Source organism: Salvia hispanica, chromosome 4 (genome assembly GCF_023119035.1).
Source record: "Salvia hispanica cultivar TCC Black 2014 chromosome 4, UniMelb_Shisp_WGS_1.0, whole genome shotgun sequence".
Classification (NCBI taxonomy): Eukaryota; Viridiplantae; Streptophyta; class Magnoliopsida; order Lamiales; family Lamiaceae; genus Salvia; species Salvia hispanica.
Window position 1 is genome coordinate 54028825 of NC_062968.1, and position 19055 is coordinate 54047879.

Consider the following 19055-nt stretch of genomic DNA (forward strand, 5'->3'; position numbering starts at 1 on the left):
GTGCAGTGCGTGTACTTTGTGTATAGTGTGTGTGCAGTGTGTATATATTGTCTGCAATGTGTGTATATGTGTATATTGTCTGCAGTGTGTGTATATTGTGTGCGGTATGTGTATTTTGTGTATAGCGTGTGTAGTGTTTGTAGTGTATGTATATTGTGTGCAGTGTGTGTATTATGTATAGAGTGTGGAATGTTTGTTATTGTGTATAGTGTCTGTATTTTGTATATAGCGTGTGTAGAGTGTGAATTGTGTGTATTTGCGTATAGTATACGTATTTTGCGTAAATTGTGTATGAGTGTTTATTTTGTGTGTAGCGTGTGTACAATGTATGCACAAATTCTTCAAATTTAATTTCATATATTTTACCAAACATAGGATTTGAAATTGAATTAGAATTCAATTCCATAGAACTCCAATTCTAATTCATTTCTAATTTTGTGTACCAAAAGTAGCCTAAAATCATGAACTTTGGCCAAATTTGATATTTCCCACGAACTTTAAAATAGGTCTAAAATATCACAAACTTTGCATTTTGTTTGTTATTTCCTTTTTAGTCCATCCCACAAGGATATGCACTTTCTAATTTTGGAAATTTGGGACTCATTCTTAACTAACAATATTTAAATTATTATTAATTTCTATCTCTCTTTTAGGTTATAAATTGTGCTCTAAAACTCGTAACAACAAAAAATGCATACTAATTAGAGCATCCACAATGGTAATAGGCCAGCCACTCTCTCTCCCTGCCACGACAGCAGCACTAAAAATCCATCTGCCACATCAGCATAGGCCAGCCGCAATAAAAATAATTCAAAAATAACTACATTTTACGGAATAAAATTTACGATTAAATTACGGAATAAAATTTATGATTAAATTACATAATTAAATTTACGAGACATATACGGGAAAATTCATTCATTTCATTAAAAAAAAGGTACATAGATTAAAAAAAAATACATGATTTTTTTCAAAAAAAAAGGGCTTCCACACACACATTGTGGATACTCTTAAGAGACAAGAGAATATTATATAATAGCAAGCTTCTTGACATATCTAAATAGCAATTTATTTAGGAGATTCGTATATAAAATTGACAAGACAAGGGCACTACTAAAGAATTATGTTTCAAAAGGCATCAGGGTTTTACCTAAATGTATGCTCCAAACTTGTGCAAAATACTCCTATTATTCTATAGTACATTAAAATTGGTTCTAACTTGCAACAAGATATAATAATAAAATGGAATATAACATGTATATATTATCCATGTGACACATGGATTTAAGAAATGCATTGACAAACTGGTTAATACTACATAGAAAGACATGTGATGTGAATGAAATATAAAGAAATAGAAAGACATGTATCCCACGATAAGCATTGAATTGATTAAAATATGAACCCCATGACCAAATCCAAACTCTTGATCACAAAAATGGGACAGAGACACATCTCAATAGGCATCGCCGTGATTCTAGCCGTGGCCCTTCTGGCCGGCATGGCGACGGCCCAATCCAGCAAATGCACAACCATAATCAAGAACGTGCCATTATGCATCAGACGCCGCTCACTCTGCTGCTTAGATATAAGTATAATCAAACTGGCGATACGCCCGAAATGCTTGTGCGAGGCTATCAATAGCGACAAAAGCGAAATTGCATATGTGAGGATCACACTCGGCAAATGCGACATCCCACTCCCCTCTCCCGGCCTATGCGAGAGCATGCGCGAGAGCGAGAGTAAGGAACTTCATCCAAATTAAATCTATCACCATTTTTTCCGCTTAATGTTTTCTCTCAATGTGCAGCTCTTGCACCAGCACCAGCACCAGCACCAGAACTAGCACCACCGGCCGATTCTTCCGAAGTCGACGACTAAGGTAACTATTGCAAATATAATACTGATCATTCCAACTCAGCTTTCATCTGACTTTCGAAATGTTGATGGCAGGGGATCTAACATGCAAGGACCAACTTCAATTCAACTTAATTATAAGTTTGGGTGTGCTGTTAATTTACACTTGCCTTCTTTTCCATGCCTTGATTTCATCTATACATATCTTGCCTTGTATTGTTTGTGTGATTTTTATGTTTATTCTCATTTTGTTGTACCACACTATTTTGCTACTTTCTTCTCTTGCTAATAAAACTTTTTCATTTTGTTGTGTTTAAATTTGCAACATCATAGTATTTTATTAATCCAACTAAACTACATCAAAATTTCAGAAAACGTGGGATATGGCTTGTCTAAATAGGAGTGTATATATATGTTTATGCAATTAAGTATTGAATATGCATATAACGTATTTATATATTATCCAGGTGTGACACCTGAATTTAAGAAACGGAAGATGGTTGCAATGATAAATTTGTTGAGGAAAGAGTGATGATTAATATATACACAGTTGCATACATGTTAGTAGCCAAGTGAAGGAATTAAAAATAAATACTTCTTTCGTCCGTGAATAGGAAATGTTAAGAAATGAGTGGAAAAAGTTAGTAGTAGTATATTGACTCCACTTGTATATATTAATTTTTTAATTAAATGTGAATGCAATGAGTTAATGAGTATGAGACCTATTTTCCCTATTGGCGGACAGAGGAATTACAAATTAAATTCTGCCAACCTGCATATGACGTAGAGAAACATTGAGGCATGATTAATTAACAATGCCAACTTTAATTATGAAGAATTAGCTAAACCAAATGTGTTGACATGTAAAACAGCAGCTAAAAGTTATAGCACAATATCTTTTTTCTCTTTATTACTATCAAGATAAGATTAATTACAAATTCTATATTAATAAACATTAATTTCCTCTTAGGGCGTTTGTTGGATACCAAACGAGTGATTAGTAGATTAAGTTAGTAAGTATATATCGAAGTAAAGCATTAATGATTGTTTACAAATTTATTGTAAAATTAAGTTGGGTTTACAATATATATGTAGGAAAATTACAATCCAAAATAATTCACTCTTTAATTTTCCCTCTTCATTTTGAGGTAGTACTACTAATTAATACTAATACAAGGCAAATCTTGCATCAATCAAGGATCTCTTTAGGCAGCATGACTCTAAAAACAGCATAGTGATGATTCAAGCTCCTCTCTCCTTGCAATCTGTGGACACTTCCCAAAGCGCCGTCGTTTGGGTTTGGGAAAGCATAGAACACTCGCCTGATTCTCTGATGCACAATCGCCATTGAGCACCTGAAGTTAGAGAATGGTCAGAGAAACGAAAGTGATCAACGAAAGAAGAGGTTAAAGCTACATTGAACGCCCCACATACACAAAAGAGATAAGTTTGTTTGTGTAAGAGAGAGGCTATAGCAAGTAGAGTACTCACATAGCACACGGCTCCCACACAAAGTAGATGTCGTAGCCAGTACACAGATAAGGCCTTGTTGGGTCATATCTGGAACCATTCATGTTGCAATCTGATAATTCATCATTCTTTACCTGAAATAAAATATAGCATTTGAGCAAAGTCGAGAAATGTCCACAAGAAACATAAGATGGAGTAAGTAGGTTTCAGATAGCTTTTGCTCAGCCAAACACAGCATTGGTCATCTTCACCTTTTGTCTTTTTAAGGGAGAGCCGGTTGGGGCTAGCACTTTCTGATCTTCTTGAACACAATCTGCACCTTGTGGGTTCATAGGAAAAAGATGTCTGTCTCTTGCAGCAGAAGCCTCGATTGCCACTATGGCTGCATGTCGTAAAGGATGCCAAGAATCCGAATTCGAATGCAATCGCTGCTCGAGCCATCCCCAAGGATGTAAACAAGAGACTTCCATATATGATTGCTTCGCTTCATTGGATGATAAATCATTTCCCATTTCGTTAGGGCCACCCTGTATAGTTGTTTCGTGATCTTTAGAACAGCATGACTCCTTGCTACTACCTTTAGGACCAGGATAAAAGACCTCATCACATGAGCTAGCAACGGTTTCTCCTGATAAAGGATCCACTATAACAGCAGCATTGACAAGCTGACAACAAAATTGAGCTTAAACTAATCAGAACTAGAGAAGGAAAATAAAAAAGAAGGAATTGTGAGTAATAAATTATAAGGTCAATAAACGGTAGGAAGAGAAGACAAGGAGGATATGAAACCAGAGATAAAATAAAAATAAAGAAACAATAAGATGATAATGCCTACTCCTCCATTAACAAGATCAGAGTATAGAGCTACAAGGCCATTTTCTTCCCACTGGACAAAACAGTGGCATATTACTTTGCAAATTGGCTCCAACCAAGTACGATACGTTCACACTTCAGATTTGATAAACATAATACTTTCAGATTTAAATTCTAGGTATAAAAACTAGCAAGGAATTCCTTCATTGAAAATATGAGCTAAGAAGATGATTTTTTTTATGCGAACAAGATATACGAGAGAAACCATAAAATTTGCCAGGCTGGAAGAGAAAGAAGCATTTGGTGTGCATTTAGTATAGGATTATAGATCAGAACATACCGAAGCGCCGGATTTCGCCATGTTAACTGCATGTTTCATAAATTTGAGAATAGATAATGAATCCGCCTCCGAGAATCCAGTTATGCCATCAATATTGCTGTTACATGAAGAAACTTAGAACTTCGAGCTCATGTTAAAGCACTATTAGTTGATATCTTTAATAACTTACAATGTAGGTGGATGGAAGGAAGTTGGCCACAATTTGCATTGTTCTTCCCATTCTTCTTTTGTTGTTGCGGCATATTTGCATACCTAAACCAATCAGGGTGGCGTTGGCAAAAAAATTTATGTAAACGGGAACATATGCTTACAATGAAATGACTTAGATTTGAAACATGAGTAACGAGATACCATAGCATTTTGAGAAAGTTGATTTAACAAAATATCTCTTTCAATGATTTCAAATGTTAACAATAAACTGTAGAGTGCAATGTAATTCAACTGCATCAGCATGCATGGCAGGTTGTATTATGATTTTAGATACATGGAATTGTTCAGACAGGAACTGGCATCGATTAAGATGATAAAACGATGACCCACTTTTGTAGTGAAAGTACTCAACTGGTACGCATTCATAAGCCCCAGCACATCCTCTGGTATATAGTTAGACTCAGCATTGCTTCCATGATCCATGCATAAAATCACAAATAATTGACTCTTTCCTGTCAGGGTAAATGTGCTGTCTTAGATCATACATATTAATATCTGTATGATCAAGCAGAAAATACAAGAAATATATGGAAAAGTAATTAAGTACTCCGCGTGCATAGGATGTGATAATCATATTTCTCCTTGGCCTTATGAACATGCATCCCTACTCAAAAAGCCAAAACATTACTTCCTTGGTATTTCAGTATTCTGAGTAAATACAGTTGAACTACATCAACAATGAACTAACTTGTAGCATAACATATACTTTGACAAAACTAACCACTAGTCCGATCCCCCTATGTATAATTGCATATAAAATTATGAATGAAAAAATAAAAATTGAAAAGCAATTTAGCAAAGAAAGTAACATAGAAGACCTGCAACTACCTCCATCAAGAAAAGTCTTTTTTATGCGCTTCACATGGCGGAGGCCTTCCAGGGGAGCTATATGATTTAGCTTTCTGGACACAAATTTGAAATAAAATAAACAACATATCAATATAAGGTTAAAGTAACTAATTTATGAACCAAACCAGCACACCTGACTATAGTATTTGCATGCTTAGCATCAATTGCGGAAGCCAGTACATCCACTGCATATACAGAATACAAAGAAATAAAGCCCAATCAAACAAAGAAAACGATATAATCATCCCATATATTCCAACCAGTATAAAGAATCACAAAAATATATACCCGTAGGCTGGTGGTCGGGACAAATCGGAGGCTTTTCAGGAATGTGAACAATTTCCCAGCAGTCTGATGAGCCTACAGTTTTTCCTTCAGCACTTCCCATCATCCTCTGGCTCTGAGATTAAAACATATACACCTATTACTGAAAGCTTCAGCATAAGCTGCTATTAAAAAGCTGAGCAGGTTGGTCTTAGCGATTCGAAAACATATAAAGTGCTACATTCTAATCTGCGAAGTCAAGCAACATTACATGAATAGTGCTGCTTCTATAGCTCCTAAAACCATTCATACACTCCTAATTTTGCAAGTAAAGCAACATTACATGAATAATACTGCTTCAATAGCTCATAAAATCATTTGAATTGCATACACCCTAATCTTGCAAGTCGGCCTACGATAAATGAATAACACAACACTGCTTGTGTAGCTCTTAAAAATAGGAGTTCTGCACTTCTGCATAAGGATACAAACAAAGGGAAACAGTAACTAAAAATAGAATGATTGTTTCAAGAAGTAAACGAAACAAAGAATGATAGCATCAACTTAAGAATTCAACTGGCAAAAAGTGATACGTTTACATGAAAAATGGAGAGAGAAGAGAGAAGAGAGAAGAATCGGGTACCGGAGTTATGCAGCCGTAGCTTCGGAGTGAAAAGGGTTTGACAATGAGTATTCTAGATTGCTAAATTTAGGGATTTTAAATTTAGAGAATTATGGAAAAGTACTTTGATTTTTGATTTTTTGAATTTTTTTTTGATAAAAAATAAAAAATCCCAGATTTCACACGATTTTATTTTCTTAATTTGGATTACTGTAGTCGTGAATTGTCAAATAGAAGAAGCCAACACAGAGATTTCAGTCGATTGGAAGAAGAAAAAGGCGTGAGCATGCCAGGTGGCAACGCCCCCCAACCTCCCCACTCCGCCCCCTCCAACCACCGCAAATCCCGATGGGAGTCGTCCGCCGCCGCTTCCTCCAAATCCAAACCCTCTCCTAACCCCGCCGCAATCCCTCCGGCTCCGAACAACAAAGTTTCCAATAGGCCCCTGCCCCAACCGCCGAAGCCGGGGCCTGAGAACCCATCTCCAAGGCCCGGAAATCCCAATTCCGCAGCAGGGCCGAGCTCGGTCTACCCTTTCAACGATCCGCCACCTCCCCCATCTTATGGATTTCACATGCTCGACCGCCGCAGCATCGTCCTCGCCGACGGCTCCGTGCGGTCTTACTTCGCTTTGCCCCCTGATTATGAGAATTTCGCTCATATGCCGCGGCCCGCACACCGGCCCGGATTCATTGCACAGAGCGAATTCGGGCTTGATCGCCCCCCTTTTCCGATGAGCCCTGATTTCCTAGGTCCTGATGGTAGGGCTCGGAATCCGAATGTGGGACTTGAGAATTCTTTGAAAAGGAAGTTTGGGGAAGATGAGAGGGGCGGAAGGGATGATGGGTTTGATAGGCAAAGGCAACAGCTACTGCAGTATGGTAATGTGAACGGGCCGGGCCCCAGTGTTGGGTACGGATTGGGAAGAGGTGATGATATGAGAGCTGCTAAGACCATGAGATATAATGAGGGGAGTTCGAGCAAGCTTAGGCATAGTGAGGTTGATCAGAATGCATTGAAGGTGGCATTTTTGCATTTTGTGAAGTTGGTTTTTGAGACTCCAAATCAGAAAAAGAGTTTTTTGATGGACGGGAAACAGGGGCCTCTACCATGTCTTGCCTGTCGCAGGTCTGATGTTGTTTTATTATGGTTACAGTTGCAATTGTTTGTTTAGTAATATCTGCTTTTTCGACCTGATTGTTTGGATCATAAATGCTCTTAGTTGACTTGTGTGACTCAAGTATCTGTTTTACATGTTCATGTACATTTTTGATAGTATTTTGGAGCAATAGCTAGATTATTGTGCAATAGCGAAGTGGCTTATGGTGTTTCTCTAGACACTTTAGATATTGTTATGCTCGGCTAGTTTGGAAGTTCACAAAGTTTATCAGGTGTATCTGAATTTATGTAGGTCGATTTTCTTTGACTAATATCTTATTTCATGCTTGTTTGAAGCTTTGATCTGTTGAGAGTTTTTGACTGATAGTGCTTCTTTTTTTTTACTAAAAGGAATTAAAGATTACCTTGTAACATAATTGAATATATGCAATGTGCAGGAAACACTTTATTATTGCATTACAATTTCATAGGCTTGCTTAGCTAGCGCTTCTAAATTTGGTGTGGGGTGATAATCTGATATTAATTGTTGTAACGACCTACTCTGATTAAATCTTCTGAAGGATGAGACAGAGATCTCTCACCTACACCTTATGTTTATGTTTTGTTGAATCTTTTCATATTCTACTTCTGATTTCTGAGACCATGCTGCAGCAGTAAGCTCCACTTTATAGTCAAGCATCCTATCCTAGTTCTAATAGTGTCTGTCACACTCTCGGGTGTTTGTCTAAGTACAATGATTAAAATTTCAGCATGGCAGAGTTTCAAAGCTTTTACTCTTACAAGGATGACACTTTTTTGTGAGTTAACACTTTGGATCCTGTCTTATGAGTGATGAGACATGCCTTGTGCTATGGATCGAGCTTTTGTTTCAAACTTTAGTTGCTTTTGTTTCAAATTCCATTCCTTGCATGACCACTTCCATGATACTGGCATATGATATTGGATCTGATTGCAAATTCCTTCGATATAGCCTTCAAGGAATCGTATATTTTAAGGCTTAGATTTTTGTGCTTTCTTTTCAATTCTACTCCAAGTCTAGTACACTAACAGCTATACTTTTCGTCCACTTGCAAAAAGCCTATACTGTTAGGCCAATTGCAAACAGTCTCACTCTTCAGAATTGTTTTATTCAGTCTTCCTATATTGTTCAAAGTATTTGTTTCTTGATTCCTTTCTGGTTGCTTTCTCTAGCCAGAAGTGTTAAATTATTTCTCATTTTTTGACATAAATATCTGCAGGACTTTGTTTGCTCTTTTGTACTAAGCCAACCTTATGTGGTTACACAGTAGATTATGATGCTTTTCAAGTCCTGATCATTTGTTTTTCAGTGCCAATCTTAGCCTTTTACTCATTTATTCTCTTGCCTAGGCACGTGCCTTTCATATTTATTACAGAATAGGTTGGAGTAATTTGATTCAACATATTCTTGGAATCAATTCACACCAATCTTGTTACCTGAATCTTGAGTTATTTTTGGCTTGTAAGAATTAGATTTGTATGTATGGTGTAATTTTAGAGCCACTTAGTGTTTTCCTAGTTCTGTTATGACTCTTTAACATACAGCAGCCTCTACATTTTGGATATGCAATTCCCGAGTCAACAGCATATACAGGACCCATTGCTTATTTTCAACCTCACTGTCGACTATGTCATCACTATAAAAAACTTGCCCACGATATTCACAGTTGTGCTTAAATTAGATCTCAATTTTGATGTTCCTGTGAAAACAGTGTGAAGTGATAATGCTAAGGTGTATTTGCCTGAACAACTTTGCTCTTATATAATGCATAATGGCATTCTGCATCAAACATCATGTTTTGATACACCTCCCCAAAATGGTTTAGTTGAAAGAGAAAATAGACATCTTCATGAAACAGAAACAGTCAGGGCTCTGTTGTTTAGGATTCAAGTTCCTAAACACTCTTGAGTTGATGATGTCTCCACAACATGCTAGTATTTCATGTTATTTTCCCTCTAAATCTCTATATTTCAAATGAACCTAGGATATTTGGGTGTGTTTGTTTTGTTCGGGATGTTAGACCTCACGTTACCAAATTGGATCCCAAGTCTTTGGAGTGTATCTTTTTAGGATATCTTGGGTGCAAAAGGGGTATCAGCTTTGTTACTTCCTAGCCTTAACAAATATCATCTGTCATCTGATGTCTTCTTATCAGATTACAGTATTACACTCCAATTCCTTTTCCTTCCCTGTACCTCCCAAAGAAAATGAAATTTCAAATTAGATGAATCCCAAATTGTCGTGTAAGCTTATCCATGCATTTATGCACTCTTTGAATAGAAATATGTTTTCTGCAAGATCCCGACTTTTGTACTTTGTTAACTCCAAGACACCCTTATAAACTATAAGGCTGTCTTCCTAAGGTGCTGCTAAATGGATGGATCTTATCATCCATGAATGATAAATCATAGATCGAACCACCGGATCCGAAAAATTTGCTGCTACTATATAGCTTAAGTATCGGCTAAGTTCATGAATTGGAGATAAGCGGACCGATGACATCCGCCGCAGGGTAAACTACCGCCTTTCATTCCCCCAACTGATTCTATTTGTAGAGGGCAATGATAGACAATAACTCCCCTCCCAACACAGTTACAACTTTCATCGTACTATGCTCTCCAAAGAGCAACTAAGGATTCTTGTAGGTGTGATAGTGGAACTGTTGACAGATAAATCACCTTTACTGGCACTCTGTGACTCTACAGAACTACAATTGTGAGACATCTTCACCATAATTCTCATCGGAATTAGGTTTGATCATCTTTATAACAAGCTAGAGGCATGCTATAATTAGATTTGTCTATATGGTATAACTTTTAGAGAAACTTAGTGCTTTCCTAGTTAGTTAGGATTCTTGTGTATATTAGGTGCTTTCACCATACATGAATATATGGAAATTTCCAAGTATCATGTTTCTACCTTTGATTTTAACATGGTGGTATTTTGATACAAAATCTAGTTGGCTAGTGCCTCTACTCAAATGAATTTATTTTTTATGGTTCCTACTTTGTTGTCTTATTAAGCTCAAGAATTATAGATTCGGTTACATCTTATGATCCTTCCAAATGAATGTTCCGTATATTCTTCTCTTTTATTTTACAGTGGAGTTACTCGAATTTGTGTATGTAGTGCCTGTGCCGGTGCAAGAATATAAATTCTCTGTGATGCCATATAATGAAGTAGTTTTGTGTTTAAATTTTCTATTGTTTAATCGGTCTGTATTCCTAAAGGTATCTGGATTTGTATCTTAGGATAATTAACAAAGCCATTGCATACGATGCAGAGATCATTGTTTACTGGATTAGGATTGTATTAGTATATCTAACTGATTTACTGCTTTGGATTCCTCAGAAAGACTTTAAAGTTGATTGAGTGCACAATTAGGTCTTACTATCTCTTCCTCCAGCTATCTTATTTTGCTTCTAGCTCACAAATTTTACCTACTACTTTTCTTACTAGCACTGACAAATTATTCATAGATATCTCCTTGTTGAGATAGGAATTGAGTGACTGCAAAGGCTGCCTGCTGCCTCTTTAATCTTTATTCTGTGTGCCTAAACCTCAATTGAATGATTTATGTGCTTGTCAATGCAGCTGTGGCTTGACCGGTATGACTGGCTGTATAGTAGGCTTTAACTTGTAAGTGATTTGTGATGATGCCACTGGTCAGGGATATTGAGTTTAATATCAAGATGTATATTGTACTGGTTAGGTTCTCATATTATTTTCTCTATTCCTTGCTTGTAAGTTAAACCAGTCAGCATATGGTTGAGTACCTTTAGTATGATTAAATTTTTAGATGCAATGTATGTCAAACATTGTTCCTCACAGTGACAAATATCTGATGAGGTTGTATGTGTGTGAAAATTCGTGAATATTCCAATTTGTTTTATTGGTGTAAAAATAAAATTCCAGCAGTAAAATTGTATCTGCTGGAATTTGAACACAACTTGAATTCTCCAGCCAGATGCAGATATTGCTAAATTTACCATCGTATTATCTTGATATTTTTCTTGACTTGTCCCGGTGTCTGAGGCGACTACACGGTTTTGACATGGAAATATAGGTCTTCGAAAGATTTTCCAGACGTGCACAGTCTTGTCATGCATGCATACAACTCGGAAAGTGCTGGCTCACTTGTGGATCATCTGGCTTTTCACAAGGCTTTGTGCATTCTAATGGGCTGGAACTATTTGACGCAACCTAATAACTCCAAAGCCTATCAGAATCTTTCTGTTAATGATGCAGAAGCAAACATTGATGATCTGATTGTGTGGCCGCCTACTGTTTTAATTCATAATACCATCACGGGAAAAAATAGCGAAGGACGCATGGAAGGTTTAGGAAACAGAGCAATGGATAGTATGCTTAGAGGTATCGCACACTCCCATTCTCTGTCGGTTTTCATCTGTTCGTGAATGAGATTTTCTATTTGTCATCTTTGGTGGCTAATCAATAGTGGTTTTGCCTATACAGTAGTAAAGCATTCTATAAAGTGTTTTTTCTCTTCATCTAGAAGAATCATCATCTATGCTGTTTTACATCTTAGTAAGTTACAACTTTATGTGACCTGAATAAGTTTGTCACAATTATAGTTGTATCAGTGAGGAACTATAGACTGGTGGTTACCTAAGTGAATTCAGATCTACAAACTGTTTCCACCACCTCCACCCAATTAATTAATAGGTGATCATGAACTATACTTACTGTCATGTATCTTCCATTTTAGGGCTATATGGCTCTCGTTTTTTCAGTGTGGAAGCACTAAAATATACTTACTGATTCAGAATCATCAGTCTCTGGCATGACCTGCTGATTTTCTTAATTTATAGTAGTAGCATTAGAACATACTAGAACAACGAGTTGGTGTGTCGGATCATAGTCTGATTCTATTTACCATATAGACCACTTTCGTGAAGAGGGTATCCCTTCTATAACACTTTCATCTCATTGTTGTGTATCTGCATTTGCTCTTAGATTTGGGGATGGAAATGAACTGTTGGTTCATGTTGCTGGCCAATATGCATTTATACTTGCTGCTAAGTTATTAGTCTGTGTAATCATCTTTATTTCAATTCTGATCCTTATGGAGGTCAAAAATATGTTTACCTCTTAGCTTTCTTCTAGAACCCCCACTCCCCGTCTCTTCTACGGTATCAACAGGATGTATTCTACGGAATATATATATTATCATTTCCTCTTTTAAAGCGTAATATTATGTTTATGTAGGTGGCATGGTTCTCTTTATGTGGTATCAAATTGTGATTGATATGTCTTGACGACCGAATTGAATTATGGTTACGAAGTATAGGGATCCTCATGCCAGTTTTTTCACTTGTGTCTTTCAGATCTTGGGTTCACTAGTGGAAAGTCGATGTCATTGTTTGCAAGAGAAGGCCATCTTGGCATGCACGCAGTGAAGTTCGCAGGTGACGAATCGGGGCTCAAGGAGGCTCGGAGGCTTGCTGATTATTTTGAGAGACAGAGACTAGGGCGGAAGAGCTGGGCCCATCTGCAACCCCTAACACTTTCCAAGGACGACGAGAAAAACCCGAATCTCGTGAAATTGGATCCCAGAACCGGAGAGAAGAAGAGGGTGTTTTATGGGCATCTAGCTACTGTTGCCGATCTGGACAAGATTACGTTTGAGCTCAAGAAGAAGGTCTCGATCGTGAGTGCACGGGAGCTCACACATCGCACATGATCCGTGTCTCGTTCCGGTGAGTAGGTACCACACGTCTTTACGTTACATTATGATGCAGTTTATGTATGAAATTATTTGTGACTGGAGATGATGACAAGAAGCAAGAATTGCTTGTAATCTGGTAACTCTTTGCCGTATTCAAGTATAACACTGCTCGTCTTGAACAAAGATTGATGTCCAAATTTTAACTTCATTTTTTCTCTTTTGACTATCTTTAATAGTGTTTGCTTTGGGCAAGCAATTAAAATGATGTTACATATTTGAAGGATTTTATTTAGCCCACCAAAGCATGTATGGTAGACTAGTCTATTTTATTGTTTTTATTTACTTATCCAAATTAAACTATGGATTGGGTAGTCATGGAACTTAGTTCACTATTTGCATATTTTAAATTATATTACTAGCTTATTTGTTTTCAAATTTACTAGGTACGGCTTTTGCACTACACCTCTATGGATAAATTAAGTCACTAATTAAGAATAAAATTGTATTTCAATAAAATGTACTATTTGATGTACTTAAGAAAATAAAAATAGATTTGTCTATTGTATTGGCATTTACTTATTAATATGGCTCTATTTCAAAGGGAATTGACATTTTGGCATAGAGAGAAAAGTCTACAATTGATAATACATTGAATGACTTAAATAATTTAACAAAATATGTGACTAATTTATTACGCTATGGTCGTCGCTTGCAATGTAGTAATACTCATTAGGCTATATTTTATTTTCTAGCTTCTATTATTCAAGAGCTACTCTACAATTCAATGTATTAATTGATTGAGGATCTTTTCATATACACATTTATCCTCGGTCCACCTACACATCTTCATTCTCTTAAACAAAAATATATCCACCAACCAAATTTATTCCTCTTTTTATGCTTGTTGACACAAAATAGTGGTATAAAATATGAAATTAAATAAAATAGTAACAACTGGATATGTAAAATGTGGGATGCTTAAATTTATTGGACCAGAAATATATGGTATCTGTAGATTTGTACTATGTCGAATGACATGTCACCATAGACATAACTAACAAAACCACAATAAAAAAATCTAATGATTTGTGGAAAAGATAGTAATATGGACTAAAAAATGAGATAACAATTCTCTGTGGTCTATATTGAGTGAATTCCATGTCATGAAATTGCCCTTTCAGACTACGTAACGACGCCACAATGTTCGTCTTACACAATGCAAGAATTCTAGTGTTTAATTTTGTTAATTTCCTAAAGATTTTTATGAGTTGTTATCCTACCTTAAATCTCATTGAAGGACGCGTAATTATGACTTTTAAATCATAATGAAACAACAATATATAAAGATTCTACGCATGACAATGTTCTTCTCATCGTGTGATTTGTCCTCGATATTCTAATTTGTCACGCAGGATTAAATTTGGGCAAAATATGGATTTTTACGAAAATCGCTACAATAATTATGATAATACTCATTTCAAAATTTATGGAAAAAATCATTATACACCCAAAGTTGCATATTTAAGCGGTAATAACCCTTAATTTTAACTTATACTAATACTAATATGCAAATCAGCATATACCAGTGAGACTTATGCAATCCATTATAATTCCAAAGTTCCAAAACTACCAGTATACGATCTTAAAAATATTAGAATTTGTCAACTCAAAGAGCATAAATTTCTCTATCTTCTTGAATATAATTTTAAAAAGTCAGAAAATATGATTAGTTAGTGATAATTGCTGTAAACGTGAGAATATAAAAAACATATATAGCTGTACACAATGTACAATAAAGTGAGTTGGATCCAATGAAAAACAATTTTTTTAATTCATTATTGTAGAACAATATTTTATAAATTATTGGTCATACTCAACTTCCTAATCAAGAAACTATAGAATTACCCTTTAAAATTTTTTATACCGAAATTAATAAATATCCAGCGCAATAAATTATTACCCATCGTTATCTACATATTTCTTTTTTCCACAAAAATACGTAAATTAAATATCTTCTATATTTAAAGAACCAAGACAAAGTTTAATGTATGCATCAACATCAGATTTTCAATGATTCAACAATGCGAATACAAAATATTTATCGTTGTACCCGGACAACAATTAGGCGCCATTCATTCAATAAACTTATCACTATTATTTAAATAAAAATAGTAATTATCGCCTTTCTTAGAATAAACATACTAATTTTTTTAAATTAATGTTAAGTAATTTTGGTAGATTAATTTTTTTAATGTTGTAGAAGTATATAAAATATAGGAGGTGGTCACTTCACTTCTCGTTATTTCAACAAGCAGTAGAGAAGAAGAAAAAAAAACCTACGAAAAGGTAATTAAGCTCTGATTTCTTCTCTCAATCTCATGATTCTGCTCTTACGGTTTAGTTTATGTATACTTCTTCTCTGTGCTTTGTGCTGAAAAGAAAATGGAGTGATAGATCGATTCAGCTTTTTATTTGGAAGAACAAAATAATAATAAAAATTAAGTTTAGGTTAGGTGAGGAAATGGATAAATTGTTGTTTTCATGAAAAAGGGGTTTACCTTTTTCTTGATTTTTGTATTGATTTTTTGGTAGTATCAAATTTTGGGTGTTAAAAATTGATGCAGGGTTATTTGATCTGATAAGGATAAGGTTTTTAAAGGTCAAATTTTTATTAGTTTCTTACTACTTTGTTGTGATGGATTCGTTATAGTTGCCGAGAATGTGTTTGATGTATGTCCCAATTGATCATGAACTGTTTTAATCTTTGAAGAAGCATGGTTTTCGACTTTTCGTGCATTTGTCTCAAGATTTTGTGATGATTTTACAGGATTAGTCGAGAAATATGGCTGAGGTAAAGGTTGGAATAGCTAATGATGTTACTGAAGTAAGTCTTCGCAGATTCATTGTTGTCTTTTTTTTTGTTTGACCAGTGATCTTTTTGTTGCTGGCATGTGGTTTATGCTAGTATGTGTGTGAGTGTGCGAATGTGCGTGTGTTTTATTTCTGTTATATGAGTTTGAAACTCAAGAAAAATAGCTAATCAATGGCTCGAAATGGTCAATCTGAGAGTACAAGTGTGTGTGTGTGTGTGTGTGAGTGTGAGTTTTAAAAATCTTGTTTTGTTTTTGTTCTTCCCAATTTTGGTTCTTGGCTAAGCATAGTTTCCTCATGTTGTAGTTGATTGGTAACACACCTTTGGTATACTTGAACAAAATTACCGAGGGCTGTGTTGCGCGTGTTGCTGCCAAGCTGGAGTCGATGGAACCGTGCTCGAGTGTCAAGGATAGGTATCTCATTCATTTCATGAAGGATAATTGCATACTCTTATCCTGTCAGTTTTGCTGCTGAGCTGATTTTTGTTATCTATGTTTTTCTACGTGCAGGATTGCACATAGCATGATTTCAGATGCAGAAGAAAAAGGGCTTATCACACCGGGAGTGGTACACTAACACACATCAACTAATTCAATGTTTATTTTCTGTTTATGTTTTTACCAATTTATTGATGCTCAGTTGATTTATATTTTTCTTGTTTTTCGCACTGTTCATTCTTGCTATTTTACAATTTGTTCCGAAGAGTGTCCTGATTGAACCAACAAGCGGCAACACCGGCATAGGGTTGGCCTTCATTGCAGCCGCTAAAGGATACAAGCTAATCATTACAATGCCTGCTTCCATGAGTCTTGAACGTAGAATAGTTCTCCGTGCTTTTGGTGCTGAGTTGGTGCTAACAGATCCTGCTAAGGGAATGAAAGGAGCAGTTGCAAAGGCTGAGGAGATTCGGGATAAGACATCCAACTCTTACATTTTTCAGCAGTTTGAAAATGAAGCCAACCCAAGGGTAAGTAACTTTTAGGGCACTAGATATAGTTGATACAATTTTCAATTTTCAACCGGGGAAATCTATTAAGTGATCAAAAAACATCTTCCAGATACATTACAAAACCACTGGACCTGAGATCTGGAAAGCAACAAATGGAAAAATCGATGGCTTCGTCTCTGGAATTGGCACGGGAGGCACTATTACAGGTGCAGGAAAATATTTTAAAGAACAGAACCCCGAGATAAAGGTCAGATCATCTTTTTTATTTTGTAGAATGTAGATACAGGTGGTTGATTTGATTGTGTACTGAGCTATAAGTTCTGCATAATTCAACTAACTGGTTCACTATCTATCTGTCTTAGATTTGTTAGATTATTGTGATTTTCTAACTCTCTGTTATATCTGTCTTTTAGCTATATGGTCTTGAACCAACTGAAAGTGCTATTCTGTCCGGAGGGAAGCCTGGTGAGTTCTATTAATTTTGAGAAGTGCTGAAATCATATAGCAATTCTGTTAAAATAAGTAATATCAAAATCGTGTTTTTACCGATAGGACCGGGACTTACCCATGAAATATAACAGAATATAATTTGTTATCTTATTTCCATTTTAACCAACGATAGAATTGCACTTTTTTGTTCATAACTTCATGTAATCACCTTTATCACCTGTCTTATAGTGTACTTATTAAAATTGACATTCATCAATTAGGAACATTTTTGATATAGCATACTCTTCTTCGGGTTCTACTCATCGAGACAAGCTCAACTTTTTAAAATAAAACTGTCATATAATTTCAAGACTCAAAAATCTTGCACCATTTAACTCCTCTACCCTAGTAGGTAGTACTTAATTTTAAGTTCCTCTCTTATAATTATCAGGTCCACACAAAATCCAAGGAGTTGGTGCTGGTTTCATCCCTGGTGTTCTAGATGTTGATCTCATCGATGAAGTAGTTCAAGTAAGATTCATATTCTTTCCATTCCAAATGGAATTAATTCTTTCAATCTTATCGTGTACCTTTGTTGAGCTTTAGGTGTGATGTGTTGTTAACTTGGGTGTTTATATTTCCAGGTTTCAAGCGAAGAAGCAATAGAGACTGCTAAGCTTCTTGCGGCGAAAGAAGGGTTGCTGGTAAGTCACATTACTTTAGTCTTTTTCGATAGCCAGCTTGATTTTATCAATTTATTTGGTTCATCTTTTCATGTACAAACTCAATGATGTTTCTCACTTTGATGATATGCAACAGGTCGGGATATCATCCGGTGCAGCAGCAGCATCTGCTATCAAGATTGCAAAACGTCCTGAAAATGCTGGAAAGCTCATTGTTGTAAGTCTTCTCGTCCTCGTTGATAGTGAAAATACATGAAATATACTAAAAATGTCCCAACGTTTAACACTTTTCCCCAAATGTGTTCATACCAATGAAACAAAAATATCCCTAGTCAAATTTTTCTTGCTCTGAAAGTCAATATGATGCAAAACATATTTTTGTTACATCGGTAAAAGTATAACACAGTGGTAGGTGATATGATACTTGTTATTATTGTATAGTAACTGAGACTTGACTTGCAGAATTTCATTTTGTAATATGATTTCACCTTCAGTAATCATCTTGTTCAACCTTGTGTACAGGCCATTTTCCCTAGCTTTGGGGAGCGATATCTTTCTTCGGTGCTCTTTGAATCAATCAGGAAGGAGGTTGAGAACCAGCCCTTCGAGCAGTGAGCACACTCCCGTGCTATGCTACACCAATCTCTAAAGCTTTCTTTTGCGATGGAATAATGGACAGGCACCGGCTCTCTGTTTCTCACACTCACGTTTCTGAATCATCGAGAGTTGGTAGCCTTATTTTTACACACTTGCAATTGAATCTGTTCAGTTTCTGTCAAAATTTTCAGTGAAATCTGTCTGTTTCTTGGATGTTTGTAAACAACTCATTGCTTGCTTTCTTCAAAAATCAAAAGCTGTCTGTGTGCAA

The 19055-nt window shown here is 35.9% G+C and overlaps 3 protein-coding genes and 1 long non-coding RNA gene across 7 annotated transcripts; 3 read left to right on the forward strand and 1 right to left on the reverse strand.

Annotated features, from left to right (window-relative positions):
- The first annotated feature begins 1498 nt into the window (after positions 1 to 1498).
- On the forward strand, positions 1499 to 2169 carry LOC125219360. The gene is made up of 3 exons (XR_007176118.1): positions 1499 to 1742; positions 1811 to 1882; positions 1954 to 2169. It is a non-coding gene; the product is annotated as an uncharacterized LOC125219360 (long non-coding RNA).
- Positions 2170 to 3003: 834 nt separating this feature from the next.
- Positions 3004 to 6550, reverse strand: LOC125222395 (tRNA-specific adenosine deaminase TAD3). 4 transcript variants are annotated; one of them, XM_048124972.1, is made up of 10 exons: positions 6447 to 6550; positions 5828 to 5939; positions 5673 to 5724; positions 5519 to 5592; positions 5021 to 5142; positions 4650 to 4732; positions 4481 to 4577; positions 3579 to 3992; positions 3349 to 3461; positions 3004 to 3212 (listed from the first exon to the last, which is right to left on the reverse strand). In XM_048124972.1, exons 2-10 carry the CDS (start codon positions 5928 to 5930, stop codon positions 3047 to 3049), a joined length of 1224 nt encoding a protein of 407 aa, XP_047980929.1. In that variant the 5' UTR covers positions 5931 to 5939; positions 6447 to 6550; the 3' UTR covers positions 3004 to 3046. The 4 variants fall into 4 exon arrangements, with proteins under 4 accessions (XP_047980929.1, XP_047980931.1, XP_047980930.1 ...); XM_048124974.1 differs by lacking the exon at positions 6447 to 6550 and adding an exon at positions 6403 to 6435; XM_048124973.1 differs by lacking the exon at positions 6447 to 6550 and adding an exon at positions 6147 to 6314.
- A 111-nt stretch (positions 6551 to 6661) lies between these two features.
- Positions 6662 to 13478, forward strand: LOC125222394. Its single transcript, XM_048124971.1, has 3 exons — positions 6662 to 7553; positions 11630 to 11937; positions 12912 to 13478. The coding sequence occupies exons 1-3, from the start codon at positions 6712 to 6714 to the stop codon at positions 13265 to 13267; spliced, it is 1506 nt and encodes a 501-aa protein (XP_047980928.1). The 5' UTR covers positions 6662 to 6711; the 3' UTR covers positions 13268 to 13478.
- Positions 13479 to 15467: 1989 nt separating this feature from the next.
- On the forward strand, positions 15468 to 19055 carry LOC125222397 (cysteine synthase). The gene is made up of 11 exons (XM_048124976.1): positions 15468 to 15598; positions 16080 to 16136; positions 16430 to 16539; positions 16636 to 16693; positions 16830 to 17093; positions 17185 to 17322; positions 17489 to 17540; positions 17956 to 18035; positions 18149 to 18208; positions 18324 to 18404; positions 18710 to 19055. Exons 2-11 carry the CDS (start codon positions 16095 to 16097, stop codon positions 18800 to 18802), a joined length of 978 nt encoding a protein of 325 aa, XP_047980933.1. The 5' UTR covers positions 15468 to 15598; positions 16080 to 16094; the 3' UTR covers positions 18803 to 19055.